Source organism: Micropterus salmoides, unplaced genomic scaffold (genome assembly GCF_014851395.1).
Source record: "Micropterus salmoides isolate LMB-PRFRI ecotype aquatic unplaced genomic scaffold, ASM1485139v1 Ms_hic_scaffold_3, whole genome shotgun sequence".
NCBI classification, from domain to species: domain Eukaryota; kingdom Metazoa; phylum Chordata; class Actinopteri; order Centrarchiformes; family Centrarchidae; genus Micropterus; species Micropterus salmoides.
In genome coordinates this window covers 23,150,132-23,171,215 of record NW_024042261.1, presented here as the reverse complement: position 1 = coordinate 23,171,215, position 21,084 = coordinate 23,150,132, and the positions used below count along the sequence as shown (strand labels likewise).

Here is a 21,084-nt window from a genome sequence, read left to right as displayed (position 1 = left end):
CTTTTCTCCCATCCATTACCCCGGTCACTCCTTCAGTATCAGAGCTACCCTTTCAGCCTCCAACATCATTCCCGAGCACCTGATACATATCATGAAACGGGTAACATCTACTTACAAAACCTACAAAACTATATGTCAAGTGGAATCACATACTGTAGCCTACAAACCCTGTAACAGGTGTTGGGTATTTTGTAGTCTTATTCCCGGCATTACAGTGCATGTAAAATCTCACCTCAAAACAAATGTAAGAAACAAAATAATTAAAGTAGACATGCATTATGCTTTTATTGTTTTGTTGGGGTTTGTCAGAGAAATTTTGCTGCTGACACGACTGCAGTCTTATAATGCCAGCTGTTGACTTGACACTTAAGCAGCTGGAGTTAAATGTTAGATGCTTTGCTCATGGGCACGTGGACATTTGTTGCTTGGCGACAGGGAAATGATAAGCATCACCTTACCCCCTCCCCACTGATTCCTCTCAAGCATCAGTGATCTTGTACCCATGCACAGCACCTCTCTTGCTCAGTTCTCCAACATTCAAGCTTCCACCATTCTGCTGTTAGGGATCAGACAGCTCTTTAAGAACACTGTCGACCAGTCTTTTGCTTTCCCGTGAAGATTTACCTGCCATTTATATGCATTCCTGTTTGTATATAAAACCAGGAGTATAAATCTAAATCCAATATATATTCATCTTTATACTTTGTCTGGCATTTGTTAATTTCAAGCTTTCCACAATTTCCAGAGTGAGCCTCAAATTTCAATTTGGCATTAGTATGTTTTGCAACTATTAGAGGATAAATATCCCTGGAAGCAGTTCAGTTTCCACACTGATGATGAACACCACATTTACGGCATGTAAAAATGTTGTTGTCAAGTGTGTCGTTGAAAAACAGATGTCAACAGTCACAGCGAGATGTTTTGTAAGGGTGAAAGCTTTGTGTGTGACTTTAAAAAAGACGTTTCACCAGTTCACCAAGAGTATTTTTTTTGTCTGTGTGCATTGTATGACTATAAAAAGAAGTGAAATGCAAGAGACCAGTTAGTAATTTACTCAGTAACCAGGCAAACAGACATAGTATTTGTGGAAACTAACAATAACTTGTCTTGTCTTTGTCTGTCACTTTACTCCTGATGAGAAAGAAATTGCTGGCACAGAGCTTGTTTCCTGAGAGGTATAAAGTTCTGTGACGCACATACATTTTTGCTTTTCATTCTTTTTGTTCTCTGGCTTTTCGAGTCAAGAGAGAAAAGTACACAGTGTAATTCATTATGTGACTGGGGAGAGCAATATATTCACTATGCCTGTTACTAAAAGATTGAAACAAGAAAAACTCCCACATAACTCATTCCTTCCTCCCAGGAAATTAATTGACCGCAGGAGAAATACATGTTGTGTGAGTTTGTGTGTGCGCACGCATGTTTCCATCACCCTTAATTAAGGCAGCCTTTTATAAGTAAACCATTTTGTTTGAAGAAAAATAATCCAGAAACCAGAAATACAACTACAATACCTGGAAAACTCAGTTGTCTTAGGTGTTTATACTGTATGCTCCTATTTTCTCTCTCTGTACAGATCAGTCACTGAACAATGACAGACTTATCTGACCCATTAGGAGACCATTAGGAAATGAATGAAACAAAACCTTCGATACATCCGGTTTCTGCAGTGATTTTACCCTCAGTCAAGGTTAAATGAATAATCAGCACAGTTCCTTTTCTATTTGTCACCTACGTGCATATAATAATATTAATAGTCAATAAGGGTCAGATTATTTATTTTTTACACATCACATTTCTCTAAAGATGTAATTCTGCTATCATTCCTTCTCATTAACCCTTGCAAGTCAGTAGTTAGACACAATCAGACTTTGCTTTCATGTCATACTCCATTTCCACTGTAAGTGTAAAATTCATATTTGTGAGTGTCTACAGGTTAATTGGTTCAGGACAGCAGCTGAGAAGCAATTTGTCTACTTCTAACAGAAAAGCCTCGCCTCAGTCAAGGTCTGTTCTTGTATTCAGTCAGGCGTTTTCTTTGCTGGTTTCCACAACACGTAATCCGATCCAATTCAACCTAGATCAAATTCACTTGGTTAAGTGATTTTTATGGTACGGTGTAGTTTAAATTCACTAGGGGAAGTACATTTGACCTACACTGCTGAAAGGTGCAACAGAAAGGTATAGGGAAAATGTAGTGTGTTACCCAGAGAGACTGTGGAAATTCTGCCGTCTGTTTGGTTTTGTTTTTCTCTCTGTCCCTCTTTGTCTTTTATATAGAATCAAGCTTGTTTGTCTCATGTATGTATGTACATTCTACTTTCTTTTTACTCTAAACAAAATTATAAACGCAACACTTGTTTTTGCCCCCATTAATCATGAGCTGAACTCAAAGATCTAAGACTTCCTCTATGTACACAAAAGGCCTATTTCTCTCAAATACTGTTCACAAATCTGTCAAAATCTGTGGTAGTGAGCACTTCTCCTTTGCCGAGATTATCCATCCACCTCACAGGTGTGGCATATCAGTGTAGCTTTCCTGTTAGTGTCCTATTAGTGGATCCTTTCCTCTCCAATGTTTTATCCTAGTTAGTGATGTGGCTCTAGAGGTGGCAATGTTGGTCTGTATGTCAGAACACCAATTTGGTCCCCTTTGGATGCACTGCTGAAATGAAATGTTGTACAGATGTTCATGGTCCCCAGAGGATGAATCCTACTGACTTCTGTGATTCCCTGACTTTCCCTCTGGCGCCACCACAAGGTTGACGTTTGTGGTGAGGCAGATAAGGTCAGCTGTTCCCCCTGGTAGTCAACTGCTGCGGGGATGTGACTCCAGAAACTGACTGTGCTGTGCGGTTTTGCCATTGATCCAATGGGTTCATTAGTTGTTGCTCCAAATTATTAGTTAAGTCACAGAGGATGCTCTCATTCATCTCTGCCAGATACGCTTGAAGGCTTAATCAAGGTCTAGAGGCCAAGCTGTGAATTATGTTAATAAAAGTAAGAAGTAAGAAGAAATAATCTGGCATTTTAAATAGATTAAAGTTGTGGATAAAACTTCACATTTTCATCCAATCGACTGACCAGTTGTTGACAGATTGGATGAAAACCATGAATCTCAGACATGGTTACCTCCAAATTCAGCCAGCCTGCGATGTAATGTTCTGCTTTGTGTCATTTTGTGTGGAGGGACTCAGGTGTGGCTAAACACACAGCAGTGATTTAGCACTTCTCTGGCAGCCAGGTGTTCATTTCACTAACAATAGAGCTGCGACGTCATTGTGCTACAGGCAAGCTCCATCCTCTCATCACAAATTAGAAAGCGGGGCCCAGTCACTGCCTCGCTTCCGAGTCTGACTTGTAAATGGTCTTTTTATTTAAGGCATCCTCTTTGTCTCACTAATCAAAGATGCCTCTTGTTTGAAATGCGGGTGAATGAAATGGAGGATGGGATGATGGATAGGAGAGATGGATGGGAGAGAGGAAAGGTTAAGGTATACGGTGAAAAGGGTTTCTGTTTAATTCATTGATTCAGTTTTGATTAGGAGTTTTAAACAGCTGGGGTTTTGGATATGTTATCTCTTTTTTTTCAGTATCAGTGACGAACCTTATCAAGTGATAACTAACAAAGACAATGCAAGGGCTTGAGTTCAGAATACATATTTGGGAAAACAAACTAAAGATAAAGGAAATATCCCCTATCGGCTAAAACATTTGACTATTGAGAAAATTAGCACGTACCCCCATTCTCTAATAGACACAGTAGGTAAGCAGCGGTATGGCAGTGTTTGATCCAAGTGTATGAAATTATGATGACACTGTGGCTGACCGCAACAGACCTCCGTATGGTTTATTGTTGATTCTATATCTACTTACAAGTGCATTGCATCTGTTGCTGCATTTGTGTTTGTGCTGGATTCAAACAAGAATCAAATAAACCAAAAGAGCTTTGTGGCTATGGGAAAAAAGAGACACTAGATTAGAAAAAGCCACGGCAGGTTTGAGGAATATTGCTCTACACATATCACACATCTGTGTGGAATAACAAGAAGACTAAATGGAGATATATGTACAATAAAAATCTTTTGCTACAGACAGGAGAAGAGGAAACTGGGACCGACAGACCGCTTCTGTTGAGATGGAGCTTTGATGGATTACATGACAGTAAATGAATATTCCTACAATGATACGCTTCTCATTCAGTAGTCAGGAGAAGCTCTCTATTTGTCAAACACCTCTGCCTCTTTGCTCTCCTTTATGCCAATGGCATCGCAGGGGGATGATAACAATTCTGTAACAGCAAGGTTGATATAATTATGCAGACACTCATGAATAATTTGCCTGGACTGTGTATATTTTCCAAAGCCAGATTATGCTAAACTTAAGTGCAAAGGTTCTCCAGAGGTGCTTCAAAGTTGTGCAGGTGCAATTTAATGTGTAATGACAAAGATGCTATAAACACTTCAATGATGTGTTTGTAGCAGTTTTCTGTTTCTGTTTCCATAATAAGCATTGACTTTGAAGAATGTTTGAGTCAGAAGGGGAAAGGTAAATCTCTAATAAAATATTGACCAAATAATAGTGCTGTGGCCAATTAAAATTGCAGCTAGATGTCAATATAGCTGTGCTGACAGTGTGTCTTGTTCAAAAGCTATAATTGCGATCAGTTTTTTTTCTAGAGAGAGCCGTCTGGCTTGTGAAGAAATGTGATACATGTTACAAACACAAAAACAGGAAACAATGCATTGAAGTCTTGTCTCAGCATGACCTTATGGTAGTAGTTGGGCTTTGTTTTCGCTCTGAAATACAAAAATTAAATTTAATTGAAAAAATTGTTTGATATTTTGGGAAATATCAAATGCTTTTTTTTGCTTTTAAGACATACAGACTGAAAAACGTGAGAAACAGATAGCCTGGCTGAAGGTTCTGAAGGTAAGGTACTTTTTTTACTGAAGGTAAAAAAAAATCAGCACTTCTAAAGTTCTTTAAATAACACATTGTACTATACAGTACATAATGTATATAATTATATTTTTTTGGTGTGTAGATTTTGTTACCTTGGACAGAGCAAGGCTAACTGTTTTCCCTTGTTTCCAGTCTTTATGTTAAGCTAAGCTAACTGGCTCTATCCTTATATCTACCAGACAGAGAGTGATATCTGTTCTAGTCTTACTCTAAGCAAGAAAGCTGGAAGGCATACGCCTTTAAATGTGATGTTTACATTTACATTTCATTTCATGTTTGTTTTTTGGATGAGAAAATCCTATTTGGAGTGTAAATGACTGCCAAATCAATTGGTGTTTAATGTAGTGTATCCTCAGAGATATTTATCCTTAATCAACATGACAACACTGTGCGATGATCTGTTACATTACTAAATTGGCTTACCTTTCAAATAAGCCATATTGTTTTCTCTATCACATCGTCTGTTTTCAAAAGGTGAGTCTTAATGATTGCTGATTTATTTTCAGCACAGCCTGATCGGAAGAACACAGTCTGGCTTTAGCTCTATCTTTGGTCAGAGACACTGAATTCCAGTTTAATTTATTTCTACTAAAAGAGGGATTGTTTGCAATCCAAAAATATCTTTCATCTCTCCTTGGCTGGAAGTCCATAATCAAGCTGGAACTTGTACATTCCAGAAATTAATACATAAGGTGCGCGGCAAAGTCAACAGCCCTCTGCCCTAAGTATACTGCATGAAATGTGTGAAGATTTATAATTATGAGTGGGCTGCCCATGGTTGTCTCAGAAAAGCTTCTTCAGAAGAAATTATTCAATTTCTATGCCTCTATTTGAAATGTGTGCATTTGTCTTCAGTTGCTTAAAGAGATCTAAATTGACAGGCAGGAAGAATTCTCTTAACTCCAGCTTGGTCGTTTATGATGCTTTGAAAATCCCTTTTGAGGCTGTATCACACAGAGGGTGGATCCCTCAGGGGGAAGGGTGAGAAAAAAAGAGAGGAAATGGATTTGTGGTCAACAAGTTACGTCAACTCATCAAAGCATAATAATTACTCATTTTATATTCTATCAATATGTTCCCATTTATCATAACTCAGATTGAACTCAGCTCAACCACTGATCAACAACAATCAATATCTTGTGTTTCTGGGTGACTGCAATGTCCGGCAGCATCCAGCATTCTGTATCATCAAAGCTCGGTCCACAGCCAAACATTTCTGATCAACCCACCTTCCAAACAGACAGGATCAATCAATCAACAGAAATATCTGAATTAATTATAAAATACTGCTATCATCAGCAACTCGCAAATCAGAAATAGCTCTCCTCCTCACCCAGTTGTTTTAAGTGTGAGTGACTTGCTTGATGGACAGAGAGCTTGACATTCATCAAATTGCTTTGATTTTGGTCAACACTTGATGACATAATATGCTTTACACTAGGGGGAGACAAAGACCCTTCATAGATAGACAAGCATTGAGTGCTGCAGATTACATGATTAATGACTTAAGGTCTTATTTTATGATGTCAGAATGAAATAACAGCTGCAAATCATTTGGTCATTCTTAAGCAAACAGTGAGAAAGTGTTGTATGTGTCAGCATACAACACAGTCAGCAGGATATTGAGCTACTAAATCCCTTTCTGTCATCAGTGACACTGTATAGGATTAGCTATTTCCATTTACGAGCAAAGAAAATTAACTCCACTTTAAGTGTTTATGGCCACAGTTAGTCAGTGTTCTTGGTGTGACGTGACTTAAAACGCTTACCAGAGCACATCGATGGTTGGGGTCTGGTAGTTTAATTGAAATGTATATTTGCAGAATGTGGGCCATATTACTGGGTTGTATCCTCAGGGAGGCAGATTGTAACAATGGAGATGGAAGGTGGAGAGACACAGAGAGGTAGGGAGGGAGAGAGAGAGGAAGGGGAGGGTACAGAATTGCACTTTCACAACAGATCTCAAAGCTATAATGCCATATTGTAGGAGTGTTTATGGGATATGTCCCACAATCAATAACCAATTTATGTGATCTTAATGGATGGATAAAGGGTTCCCATGTTACATTAGCCATTCAGAAAGTATACCTGACCTTGGTAAGCTTGTGGAGGCATTTCTTTTGTTCTGGCAAAATCTACCAAGCCTCTTTCGTTCGCTGGGTGACTGGTGGCTTCCTTGTATTATGTGCATAGAAAGTAATGAACTGCTCTACATTTTTTACGGCGAAGCCTTAGCAGAAATCAATGTATCCCAACTATTGCATGTATTACAGTGTGTAACACAAGAGGATGGCAAACAAACTGAGACCTCTCACAAAAATCAGAGGCACACGCAAAAACACAGTAAGGCAAAACATCAGGAAACATCAGCTTAAACGCATGTCGAGATCCTTAAGTTGGCCGTAGCATGAGCATGAGTGCCACTGAAGTGCGGGTCTTTGATTGCTGGATGATTCTCGGGTGAGTCACAGGTGAGTAGGTGTGATAGGCCTGCCAAGTGGAGACACACACACACACACACACACACACACACACACACACACACACACACACACACACACAGGACAGACAGGTGACAGACAAGAAACACAAGGGAGGGGAAAACAGAAACGCTAGGAGCTGAGAGAGTGGCAAAGCCAATCATGACAGCATGATAATATCTTTGCCAGGCAATCTGCCTTGCTACAGGCATGTCTTGGTTGCTATAACAACAGCTGCTGCTATATCTGTCCCTGCTGTGGGTCACGGCTTGCTAAAAGAGCAATGTACATCGCCTCTCTCTCAAAGTGACAGTCTTTTTCCTTCCCTTTCTCTCCTTCAGTACCTTCGCCTTTTACTGTCTTTTCCCATCTTCCACATCCTCTCTTTTCTGGACCAGCTCTGCTCCGGCTGAGTAAAACCCTGCTAACCCTACTGAGTAAAGTCCGGCTGAGTAAAACCTTGCTTAACTCACTGCATCTCAGCAAGACTGACAGTTAAAACACAGCGCTCACTTCAAGTAGAAACAAATCGAAAGTCTTCTTTGTTAGCTGCTTTTCTGCAGCGTTAATAAGAGCTGGAAACACCAGAGGTGTTTATTATGATTGATGTGGAGCCCATTTTTCATTTCAACACCACCACAGTCACAGATAATAGGGAGAACATAAGACAGAAGCTGCTGTAAGTCAATACTGCATTTTTCTCTCAACATCCTAGTAAAAGTCTAAAAGTGGACTCATTGTATTGTGCCGTTTTAATGCATCTGTACAATTACACCAAAGTAAGAACTTTTCAGTAAACAGAGGAGTTGCAACACAGACAGTGGAATGCATTGTATTTAATAGTTCAAAAGCAGCTCACTCACACAGGAGATATCATATCTGTAATAGACACAACAGCGTGATATGATTGCATCATAAAATATATACATTTCTACAGTGTAGTACTATAGAAATAGGCACACATTTAGTCTCAATAGCAGTGCTAATGTAGAACACCAGCAACAGGCAAAGCTTAATAATAAATGTTTGAGTAACTGTATGCAGTATGACTTAACCTACTGAATATGCTTTGACATTAGTGCTGAACATGGATTAAAGATTTATACAGGGGAGAGTTTAGGAAAGACTTCTAGATTAATTCAGATCATCTGAAATAGAGTGGCTTGATAGTTCCATTACACTGTGGCTTTACTGATACATACAGCCGAGAAATGCACATCCGTACAGTATAAAAGCTATGCTATTCATTTTCCTTAAAAAGACATAAAAAACATTGGCCAATACAAATAAAACTGTGAATGAAAATCTCAGCGTGGATCTATAAAACTGTGACAACACAAATGATCTAAACAAGTACTACAGTATCAGTATGTAAATTGTGAATAAGAGCCTTGGCAGCAGTAAGACAGCGTCTCTTTTTGGATCTTTTGTTTAAAGCTTATAAATCACAGAGGCACCACTAACTACTAAGAAAATGTTTAGTAACTCTACACACTAGCATGTCCAAATGTACCATGGCTGGTATTTATCTGATAATAAGCGCAGGACACTGACGCTTTTGTTCTTTAACCTGCTATATTTGTGAAAGCATTTGATTTCAGATGCCTGGCACGAAGGTTAAAAAAATGAAGGGAAAAGGAGGAGAAAAATTTAGCACTTGGACATTTTTGACTTGTTCTTCACAAGACACGGTCGATACACAGGGGAGGTCGGTTGGCAGGATTCCCATGGCTATCTGGCAGTAATGACACCTTCATAGTGGCATGGATGAAAGGTTGTTGAATCTATGCCTGTTTCCGGCACATGACACTGGTCCCATCATGACTGTTTAATACCTACAAAGAGGAGAGCACATCTTATTCAATATGAAAATGATTTCTATGCTAAATAACCAGTGCCATAGCTGTAATAATAAACAATATACCAATTCAACATCATCTACTTCACATAAACAACTGTGTTCTTTAGGATTATCATAAGTCAGGAGCCGTACTTCATATACATGCAAATGCCATACATTTGAGATCACCATAATTTACTATCTTCACTATGCAGACTGAATTGCATTTATTTGAAATGGTCATGCTCATATTGAACAGTTGAATGAAATATAAAAACAAATTATATCAGTTTCCACAGATGAGACATCCAGCCTTTCTTGCAATACATACTGTATAATTTGAAACTTGATGTCACACTAATTACCTTACATCAACATTCTGTCATTCCTTGTGGAACATTTCTTGATAGCGAGAGAAAATGTGCACTTAATGGAGAGTGAGTATGAATGAAGGATTTGTGATTAGGCAAAAATTCCACAAATGCCAGGAATGAGAGCCCTTTTGAAGGGAATGAGCAAGAGGACAGTCAAAGAATGTTGGAGCAGCAGGATTCAACTACAGAACTCCATGAGTAATACAGGTACAAACAATGAGTTGGGTGGTGGGGGGTGATTTCACTGATCTGGATTAGGTTGAGAGTTACATGTAAAATACCGTTTCACTGACAACCACTTTTATTCGGTAACAGGAGCATCTGGATTGGCTTTCTGCTCAGAGGGAATGGCTAGGTAGTTTGTCCTGCAGGCAGATTGGTAGAAAAAAAACACACACACACACACACATTATATATATATATATATAGATAGATATAGATATAGATATAGATATATATATATATATATAGATATATAGATATATATACACACACACACACACACACACACACCACCACCATATACCAAAGAATAGTGCTGGTTAAAGTGCGAGGCTTTTGTGCATTAATATTTATCCCTAATTCATGATGCCACAGCTATGTACACCCCCAGAGGTAATGGGGGTGTACATAGCTGTGTTTTTAAAATATAATAACCACAACTGTAATGTGAGCAGATGGGAGCTGCTGTACAGGCTACACATCAGAAAGACAAAACCCCGCAATACTTTCACTAAATATGTACACAATTCAATAGAGCTGCACAGAAACTGTGAGTAGACTAGTTTTGTGACTCTGTAAGCAAATTTCAGACATAGCCAAATTTTGTATCTCTGTGACAGATCATCACTTTTGCTGCTACGTTTCATCTTTTCCCTCGGTAACATGATCTGAGGCACTAATGCATCACAAAATGTAACCTCAAAATGTTCTAGCCATGGTACATCTCCATTAAGCCCGGGAAGCTAAGAAGCCAACCACAGAACAGCCTCTTTAAGTGGGTGTACCTTCTCACTGTGGAATGTGTTGTCATATAGGTCAGTAATGGGTGCTAGGTAGCCACAACCCACACTAACTCTTTCAGCTGCAGGAACTGATGAAGTTCACAGAGTAATACACATTTGATCACTTAATGCTTAATTTAATGTGCACTTCTGAATTGTCCCCAGAGTCTTAACCAAAATGATAAGGCAAAGTGGGATGTAATTTATTAAAAACATTAGTCAACAACCCTGTAATGGCTTAAATGTGCTGCTCAATGTTGCATCTATCTGTACATCACTATCCATGTCCATTATTATCTGAACTTCCAATAATGTTTTATCCACAATACTGCAGTTATTTAAAATATTTTAGAAGAAAATATATTTTAGTAGAAAAATATCTTCATTAAATAAGTACTACCATTGTGAATCTCATATTGTTCAATTTCGTTTAATAAGGCTGCCACTATAGATTATTATCAGTTGATTTACTGATTATCTCTAAATTAATAATTTCATCAACGTCAGATCAGTATTTTCCAGTGCCCAAGCGCCACCTTCAAATAGCTTTTGGCTGATCAACAATCAAAAACTTACAGTTAACTATCATATTTGGGAAATTTGAATATTTGAGCAGCTGGACCATGGATCTTTTGATTTAAAATATTATTACAGTGTAAAATTTCTGTTGATCTATAACTTAACTAATCTTTAATTTTAAGTCAATTTGTTTTTTGAGGCAATAGTTTGTGCTACAGTTATTGCACATTTTATTTTTGTCATTTAGTTTGGTAATGCTTTCTGTTACAGGTTTACAACTTTTACACAGTTTGATCTAAAGATTTTCCTGAAAGAAAACTTTGTTATAACAGTTTTTTTTTCAATTTCTTAAACACTATAACCAGGCAACCAACTAAAATTTCAAAACCGTAACTAATTTTTCAAAAAGCTCACCCATTTTCCTAAACTCTACACACAAATCCCTTCATTTCTTATTGCCTACACCATGTGGTCATTTAGAAAGTCAGGTCATTCAGTTTTGGAACAACGGATCCAGAGAGATGTGAAGGAAGAGGCAAAGGACACCAGAAAGGAGGAGGAAGAGGAGGAATAAGAAGATCAGTAGGGAGAGGAGGAAGATGTGAAGGAAAAGGAGGAGTAGGAGGAAGAGGAGGTGGAAGAGGTGTAGGAAGAGGAGGAGTAGGGAGGAGGAAGATGTGGAGGACGAGAATCTCTGGCCTGTTCCAAACCAAAGACAGAAAGCTGGGGCAGAATAATTTGTTGTTTGGTGTGTTGTACTGTAGTAGTACACAAAGAAATGTGCACATGTATACATTTGTTGTGTTCATAATGTGAGAAAGTTTTTGAGGGGAAGAACCACAAACAACACTAATGACCAGTTTTTTGTAGTATTGTTTTGAATTTATCTGACCAGTGTCTAAGACTGTGTGGTAGTGTGTGTGCTTTTGAGGGCTTGTGTATCATGTCTGAGGGCAAAGTTTGGTTTTTCAGCAAAATTGAATGGTTTTGAGAGGAGAGCTTCATTTTGACCTGAAAATAGGACGTCAATCAAGAAAAACTGTAATAAAAGAGTAAATAGAGTGTTTAATCAGTATATTATCAACTGAGTAAGTTAAATTAGATGCAGGAATAACCAGGAAAGACAATTCAACACACATGGAGAATACGGTTTAAAATCATAAATGGATAAATGGAGATTTTCATTCAAAGGAATTCCTTTTTCCCCAGAATTAATACCAAATTACACAATTCTTCGCAGGAAACATTGTCGGACATTATTAGAATATTATGGACTTGTAAAATAAAGTGTTACCTTTTGTTGCCCTGTTAAACAAAACCCCTTACTATTATGTTATACAGTCTTGCAGTATATTTCAAAACTTTCTCTTATGTTGTATTTTGTCCACCCTCTGTCCACCCTATTTACTGTACTGCAGGAGTTTAGAATCAGGATAATTGTCTGTAGAAAAACTAATTACTGGATCAGCACATTTGCTGTGTGTTATCTGTGATTGTTCTGTTGAGGACATAAATTGCCAAAAGTCACCTGGATCAACTGGCCTTGTCAACACCATAACAATCCAGTGGGAGCTGACTATACAGGTGCATTTGGGTCTTTGTCAGTCCTGACAAGGTGAAGCAGAAAGTCGGTTTCTGATGGAACTGCAAATCCCCCACAGATGTAAAAAGGTTATTTTGGGAAAAAAGAGTAGTCAGCAATGCTTGGAATTATTCAGGCCTGTCAGCCAGTCTAAGTGAAAAGACAGATTACTGTTGCAGGACGGTTAAAAACTGATGCGGTTTAGACTCGATTACCTCTCTGTCTGACCGTCTGACTCTTTCTGTCTGTTCTGCTCTCTGTTCCTCTTGATTGCCTCCTAAATCTCTTTCCGACATGTTTCTGAGATTTTAGATTACTTATTACTTATACAAAGCAGAAATTCAGGCATACACAGGAATCACTTTGCGTTATTTGGCACCCACAGTCTTGGTGACTCATAATATAAACACATGGTCTTAATGTGTTGTGACTCATAGAAAAGAGAAAGTTACTATGTATCTGGACATATTGGCAATTGGTTAATTTTCCGGACACAGTGTTTCAATTAGCTGCAGTGTTTGCGTCTGACTTTGCATCTGTGCATTTGTGTGAAACTCACGCCGTGTCCTGCGCCTGTTCATCGGACTTGGAGATCTTCCTGTAGCAGTAGACCATCTCCACCAGCAGCCAGAAGGTCAAGAACACCAGCAGCACATACATCATGATCTCAGAGTAGATCGCTGTGACGTCTGGACTGGCTGTGGAGCACAAACAACAGCAAAGAACATGTTTTATTCAGTATGCGTCCTACCTCTGATTGTTTTGTGTTGAATGGAACAGGGGAGACTTATTTATTCACAGGTTTAAGAAAGAATGCAAAGCTTGTTCATGTATATGCAACACTGCTGACCCACAATCCACTGTCAGTCATTATAAAGAAGGCAATATCTCTACGGTATACTTGAATAATTTGCTTTCATCTCACTGAATGACAAGTCCAATTCAATATGTACAACAGTTATTACTATGCAGTTGCTATGCAGCCTAGTGAGTTAAAGGTGCCCTGTGGAGTTTTCTTGTAAACAAACAAAATTGTGCATTGTGTGTATCCTTAAGGTGTAACAAACATGTTTAGTTACTTCCTCGTAAAACATTTGTAGCCAATTTTTATAAAAAATCTTTTAAACCATGCATTGTTTACATCCCTGTTTGCTTGCTAGTAGTCTTCACTGCTGTTGTTGCTGCATTGCTACATTTGCTGGTGCCACCAACAACTGTCTGTGAGTGGAATAGCATGAAACAAACTCGGCACCCGTGTGTCCTGATGCACGTGAATAATACAAAAAGCAACAACAGGGGCCCACTTGAAAAACATTGCTCCATAGCACTACCAGTGGTGAAATGCTCCACAGGATTCCTTTAAATATGAAATAAGATTGATATGCACGAGTCACAGTGGTTTTCAGGGCATGACACACATACAGATTTTAAGTTTAAAGATATGATTACCTAATATTTTGGGCCATATTTTGGTTTTATGTATGCCAATGTAAGACTTATAACATTATAATAATGGACATTGAAACAGTGCTTCCATTTTAAAAGATGTGGGCCAAATTTGCAGTTCTTGTTCCGTGCAAAAATATATTACAAAGTTTTTTACACTCTTTTTAGTACAGAAAGGTTTCCACAGGACATGTTTCCCAGCTGAGCTGTGGTTGGGAGAAAAAGAGTAACAGAAAGAAGGACTTTCACACTAAAAAACTCTGTTAGCTTGGTAGATATTTTTCTAATTCAAACTGCTGAAGTTACATATTAACTTCAAATAAACTTTGAAATGTATTTGTGCAGAGGACTGAGGATTTTCTCTATCATTTACATTGGAAATGCATTAGAAAGATATCTTTTGGCCAGCATGAACAGGAGGATGGATTACAGCAAGCGAAACCTGTTTCAATGTACATATGGGCACCTGACTGCTTTTTTTAAGACTGACTTGAAAAAACGCTCTTAAAATATTGAATTTCAGGATCATTAGGAGCCACTGTGAATCACTGTGCCAATGAGTATGTACAAAATTCCAGAAAGCCTGCTGACCAGACAGTTGACAGCTTTCACAGGTTTGACTCTGCAGTATCTGCAAATAGGCTATTAGTGTAAAATAATCCATTAGATGGGAAAGCACAGATATGTTTGCCCTGCGCTAATCCATTCTACTGCTGTGGACATCATTACTGTAACATGATTCCCCAGCTATAATGTAAAGTACACTGGCCGAAGGCTTTGTGAAATTTGATACTGTATGAGATGTGAAGGAGACGTTTTAAAAATGTCTAAAAGAGAACCGTAGTATAATTGGAAAGTTGCACTTCAGAGGATAATCTCATTCAATTTGGACTCTACTTTTCCTAGGTACAAAGCAAACACTGGGATATAACTAGCCTATCTATATATCCCTCTGATAGTGAATTATATAACATGTGCAAGCAGGTATACTTAATAAAAGTTAAAGAAATGGGGACAATTAGTTCCAAATATACATGTTGTATTGTATATTCGATCAAGGTGAAAAATGACACAATCAGCAAGCCAGGCATTCAGGAAGCAGAATACATTACCCCTTATAATAGATAGTAAAGTAGTTGGTTTGAATTAACCCCTTCACTGACAACAGAAGAAAGCTTTGATGAGCAATAAAAGGCAGACAAAACAAAAGCACACAATTATTCATCGTCAGTACAGTCACAACAAAGGGAAGAGAAGGAAAGTGGTGTTGTTAGTGTCAGACTGCCCTCACATGTTGGAAATATATAATAAAATGCAAAAACCACTAAAAGCGGTCTGATAAACACTTTATGCAACATCGAAGGAGGGGCATGTACAGCACAAAGAGAACAATTAGGACACAGAAGTCAACACACGCACAGACAAGTGTTTCTACCCAGAGGTAAATTAAATAAATTAACGCGCCTGAGCTTAATCTCTCCAGCTATACTGTGTGCAGCTGTATGATCAGCATCATGTTAAAATGTGCAATAATGTGGTGAAATTAACTGTCTGCAACGCAAACTCTTTTGATTAAATTTACCTCAGTTTTAAGTATATTGGTTAACAAACAACATGAAAATCAGGTCTATTGACATTGTAAAACATGCAGGAAAAATATATTTTACACAGACTAATGCTGGGTAGATATTTAAGATCATTTGCAGTACAACCACTCCTGGGGAGACACTGCTGGATCACTACTGGCTTTAAAAGAGCTTAAATTCATAATAAGGCCAAATATGAATTATGTATTTGCTTTGGGGCTACAAAAGTCTTTCTTGCCTTTTCATTTCTTTCAACTAAATTTTGAAATAAAACACATGTGTGATGCATTACATCAGATAGACTGGGGGAAAATGCTTTCAACTTAACTGTCAGACTTGAGTTGATTTACTGACCTTTGATTTTTGGTATCCTTACAGAGGCATGCCACTGCCTGAAAAGCACTTAACGGCAAACACAAGTCTGAGGTCTGAATAACCCCTGTGTAGCTCTAGAATAAACCTGCTAAACTGATACATCAACGCAGAATCAGAGCTGGATTTTACTCTGAGCTGTACCGATATGGCAGCCAAGCATTTGGCAAGAGACCTGCACAAAGAACAGGGTGGAATAACATGAAAGAAAGTGGAAAACTATTAACCGCACCTTCAGCGTTCACCTTCAACTTGATCTCCTTCGTGACAAGGACAGAGGGTGTAAAGAAGTCAAACTCAAACTTGCGAAGTACATTGCACTCAAAGACACCGGTGTCGTTATAGGTGACGTTGATTATTTCAATGGAGACATCTTGCAAGTCCTGGCTCCCATTCCAGGTCAGACGGCCCTTAAATGGTCCGTCTAATTCCACTGGTTTGTTATTCTTATACTCGTATATCTAAGAGAGGGGAAAGGCAAGCAGGTTGCATAAATTATGTAGACAATCTCCACTAGAATGAAAACACATGACATGTCTTTATCAGATACAATAATGTAGCAGCAACCTACATGAGTTCTGTTAGGTGGGATGTCTTTTTCCTTTTCTGGCATGTAGAACCAATCCACAAACGTCTTTGCTTTGATCTCCTCCCTCTTCATACAGGAGATGCAGGTCAACCTCATGGATTTACCCAGGACTGCTTCTGTCTCTGACGGGACATCGACACATACTGGCTGGCTCAGGCAGACTGGAGGAAAAGTTACATGTTTAGCTCAGCAGCTAGCCTGAATTAAAGCTCAGTCAGGTTTAAAGTCTCCTTCCACTCATAAATGTGTTCCGTTTATGGTTACTTCACTTGAGTGTTTGACCTTCACTGTGCAGAATGTTGTATGTGCTGAGTTTGACAGTAGAGGGATGTTTTCACACTCATCTGCTAAAGGGAGAAAGTTTATCTACGCTCATTTTAAATCTGAGTTTTAGATGTGTGGTTGTGTGATGTGGAAACTTAAAAACCTCCAGTGCACAAACAATTTTTCAATGAAGTAAGAGACATGTTAAACCTTTGAAATAAAAATATTATCTGCATGCTGCATGAGGGACTGTCAGGTATAGTTTATAATTGGAAAAGTATGAAAACCTTCTGTAGTAGTTCTCCTGAGTTTTTTGAGAGAGCTCTTCAGTACTGAACCAAAGAGCTGCCTCAGAGTGGTCCTACTGTAAATGGAATTTCAGAGTAAAAGTGCTTAAAGATAAAACAAAAAAAAATACGTGCCTGTCACAGTAGAGCGTGTGGTTATAGTTTCAGTCAGTGAAAAAAAGAGTGAAAATGTCACTGACTGTAGAAGCTATACACCAAATTGTAATCGCATAGAATTTGAACATGATGAATTATAGCTTCGTCTTTAAAATAAACTCATGGACCATTGAGGTCATCAGCTTTTGTACTCTGCCAGAACACTGAATCCAACGTTGAGGCAGATGCACAACTCAGTAAGCGTTAAAAAAAATGTAAATTTAATTATACAGCTCCGTGAGCACTGGAAAGACTTGAGTCACAATACTGATGGCAAATCTAAGATCATCCAGGCCAGTAAGCACTAATGGTGGCCTATACACATTAGTGTTAGCTGGCAGTGGGAGGAATAAATGGAGGGAGTGTTGGATGCAGGAACTGTGGAAAGTGTAGGAGGAGGACAGCAAAGTATTGTGGGCAAGCAAAAGAAGAGAAATAAATGTATTACAAGAGCTAAAATCATTAGAGGAAGGCAGGAAGTGGATGATGACATGGGGGAAAGAATTGAGGGGGATTATAAACACTAAGAAAGGATTTCTTGTAAAGTCAATTGAGGCAGTAATCTCAGTGAGCTCACCACATGGATGTATTGTGTGACTGCTGCAGTGTTGGGTCCAGTGCTCTTATATAACCTAAAGCCCCCCCTGGGCGCACAGTGACAACATCGATTCCATCTAATCTTTTTTTCCCTTTCCTTTTTTTTCCTGAGGGCTCATACAAACACATGGATAGAAGCCAGAGGAACAGGGAGACATTCAGAGAAAGTCAGGGGGAAACTAGAGAAAGGGAAAAAGACACGAGGGAAAAGGCTTGACCCTGGTGTCCTCTGTTCAATGGGTCGATTTATTTCGCTTAAACTGCTGTCAACAGTGAGCGGGGCTGGACTGTGCAGACGATAGTGGGACTGCTCTGAAACTCTGTTTTCAGTTCACAGCCAGTTCAAAAGCCATTAACTGGGCCCGTGATTCCTACTTATCTGCGCATCTCTGTGAGCGGGAATCTGATGGAATAAGACATGCAACATTCACTGACAAAGAAGATATTTGAACATCTTGCTATACTTACCGAAAAAAATCAAAAGTACCAAAGTTTGCAGATGAACACTGGTTTGAGTTACCATATTAAGCTCTTTGTCGAGCTGCTTGACGGACAGTGTCCCTCTAACTGTTGCTTTTATTTAGAGAACAAGGCCAAGAGAAAGATGGCAGGAGTTGTTTAAATGACTTCAGGACCACGGACAGCGCCTCTCCTTGGCAGATGAGCGCACAGGTAACCTCCCTCTTCGCGACTGAAAATCCAAACTGCTACAAGGCAGGATTTCAACAAGGCAGGATTTCAAAACACAACTGACGAGCTGTAGAAACTAGGCTGCGAAATATTTACGTGTTCTCTGCGAATTTAAGTCGTCCAACGACCCCCTGACTCGCCGGTCGTCATCTATCTAGAGAGAACCAACTTCATTCTTCACTCCACTCCGTGAAATAAACACGTCCGTAACGCGAGACAGCTACTCGGGTGCCCTTCACAGCTGATGTCCTTCAGTCTAGATCCATCCAGAAGCACAGAAGAAAAAGCAAACACGCGCAGAGGAGGAACCTGTGGATTCTCAGATTTAGTCACTTAGCCTACATCTGGAGTCTTGTTCACACGCAAACGGAAAACGGCACTGACAATACTTATCTTATTTCAGCCCTTAAAGGATAACACTATTGATTGTTTGAAGTATATTACGTCCATTAAGGATGACTGATGACATTTCCCAACCGCGTCTCACAGCCTTTGTTTTCCAGCAGTCACACGGCGCTGGCAGAGCAGGGGCTTCGATACGCATGCGCGAGTCACTCCCTCCTACACTACAATGTGCATGACCATATTACTGTCACTTAGGAAGGTCTAACCAACTCATCATGAAAGCCTGTTTACATTTGCTTTTCTTTTGATTGTCGGAGCGAAACAAATAAAACACAGCATCTCATTATATTAGAGATAGAGAGCTAGAACAGAAACACCACAGTACATATTAGATAGAATAAACACCACAATATATAAATATATATAACAACCAACAACCGGTAGTTTTAATCAGTTTTATAAAAGCGTAAGAACAATGAGAGAAAGTGACTGTTGTGTTATATAGTCCTTGTTCAGCAGCTGCTAGCAGAGCTCTTTCATTTCATTCAGGACATTTCATTTGATACACGTCATAACTTGCATTATTCATTGCATTATACTACCCCAAGTCTTGACTTCTAAAGATGACAATAGGCCCATTGTTCAGATGTGGTTCAATTGAAGTCTTTCAGTGGAATAAATTATTGTAGCCACAGGTCTAGAACAGTCTGGCTGCAGGAATTGAGGAATGCCGGTTTACAATGTGTATATACTGTACACAATATATGTGCATCCAATCATAAAAGCATAAAACTTATACTTATATTGCATGTGCAAGAATCCATAGCCTGGATCTGTACAATCATATTAATGCTAAGCACATACACAGACTGATCTATATCTTTGGCTTACGGCAGAACAGAAGCTGATAAAATACAATGCAGGACACAACACACTAATCTAATGATCTTCTATCCTCTGAAGTTTAGCCTTAAAAGGGCCTGACCTTTTCTGCGATATTCTGTCTATATTTGAGTACAAACTCTTCCTTGCTGCATGACAGCTCTCCAACAACAATTGCCTCTCATTCCTCTTTTTATTCTCTAATCATTTAAGGGATTTAACAATGCTAAATATGACGGGTAAAGGAGAAATCCTTCAACAAATTACAGTGATTCACCGATTCAGGAAGAAAAATAATGAGACCTTTTTATGTCCAACACACCAACACAACCTGCAATAGCTAGGACTGTGGTGATGGCTGAACAGTGTAATTATATCACAAGGCTGAAAGATGTGATGAGAATGTAATAAAATTGTCACTGTTAGTTCAAGCGAGCAGGAAAGGGACTAGACCTAGATGCAGAAACAGTTCAACAGAGATTTTAATAGCATAATAAAAGGGTACACTGGCATACAGCAAGGTGATGGCAGACAAGAGTCCAAACCAGGCAAGCAGTCCACACAGGCAAACAAATCTAAGAGAAAAAATCTAAATACAAAAAGGTCCACTAAATCCAAAACACTGGTGAAGGGCTGGCATGTTAGACAAGCATACTGACAAATGCTGCATTCCACACTGAATGGAAGTCAGAGATTTACCAGTAGAAATATCCGACTTCCTACCTCAAAGTGTTCCAGGTGCACGATGGTTCATGACACCGAAAGTGATCAAAAAACATGGCTGACCGTGGCAAACTGATGCACACAATTAAACCCTCAGCAGTGCCTTTGGTGTCGGCCTATGATAACATTGGCAACATATGTCTACATCAATTTACATGCAGAACAGGATATACAATGTATGTATGTATGTATTATTTTAATTAAATACAAGCAAGTATACTTCATGCTGCCTTTTAATTTGTGGTTTACCATTTACAATGTGTGCTTCTATGGGAGCTGCCATTGTTGGGTGACGTCATTCAGCTGCTTCTTGTGAAGTTGGGGTACATATTTGTTCTCCCAGTTCACAAGTTGGAGGTCCGACTTGTGAACTTTCTATGGTA

At 38.9% G+C, this 21,084-nt stretch overlaps 1 protein-coding gene across 2 annotated transcripts; it reads right to left on the bottom strand.

Moving 5' to 3' along the window:
• Nucleotides 1–8,261: 8,261 nt before the first annotated feature.
• On the bottom strand, nucleotides 8,262–19,271 carry scn3b (sodium channel, voltage-gated, type III, beta). 2 transcript variants are annotated; one of them, XM_038694103.1, is made up of 6 exons: nucleotides 18,530–19,271; nucleotides 16,740–16,918; nucleotides 16,401–16,629; nucleotides 13,324–13,462; nucleotides 9,941–10,024; nucleotides 8,262–9,280 (listed from the first exon to the last, which is right to left on the bottom strand). In XM_038694103.1, the coding sequence occupies exons 1-5, from the start codon at nucleotides 18,582–18,584 to the stop codon at nucleotides 9,961–9,963; spliced, it is 666 nt and encodes a 221-aa protein (XP_038550031.1). In that variant the 5' UTR covers nucleotides 18,585–19,271; the 3' UTR covers nucleotides 8,262–9,280; nucleotides 9,941–9,960. The 2 variants fall into 2 exon arrangements, with proteins under 2 accessions (XP_038550031.1, XP_038550033.1); XM_038694105.1 differs by lacking the exon at nucleotides 9,941–10,024 and having other exon boundaries at nucleotides 18,530–19,269.
• Nucleotides 19,272–21,084: the final 1,813 nt, after the last annotated feature.

Coding starts and splice junctions, on each gene's coding strand:
- scn3b (XM_038694103.1), bottom strand. CDS start 18,584: ATGGTAACTCAAACCAGTGTTCATCTGCAAACTTTGGTACTTTTGATT. Junction 16,919..18,529: donor GGTACTTTTGATTTTTTTCG/GTAAGTATAGCA, acceptor CTTTTCCTCCAG/TCTGCCTGAGCCAGCCAGTA. Junction 16,630..16,739: donor TCCCACCTAACAGAACTCAT/GTAGGTTGCTGC, acceptor CCCCTCTCTTAG/ATATACGAGTATAAGAATAA.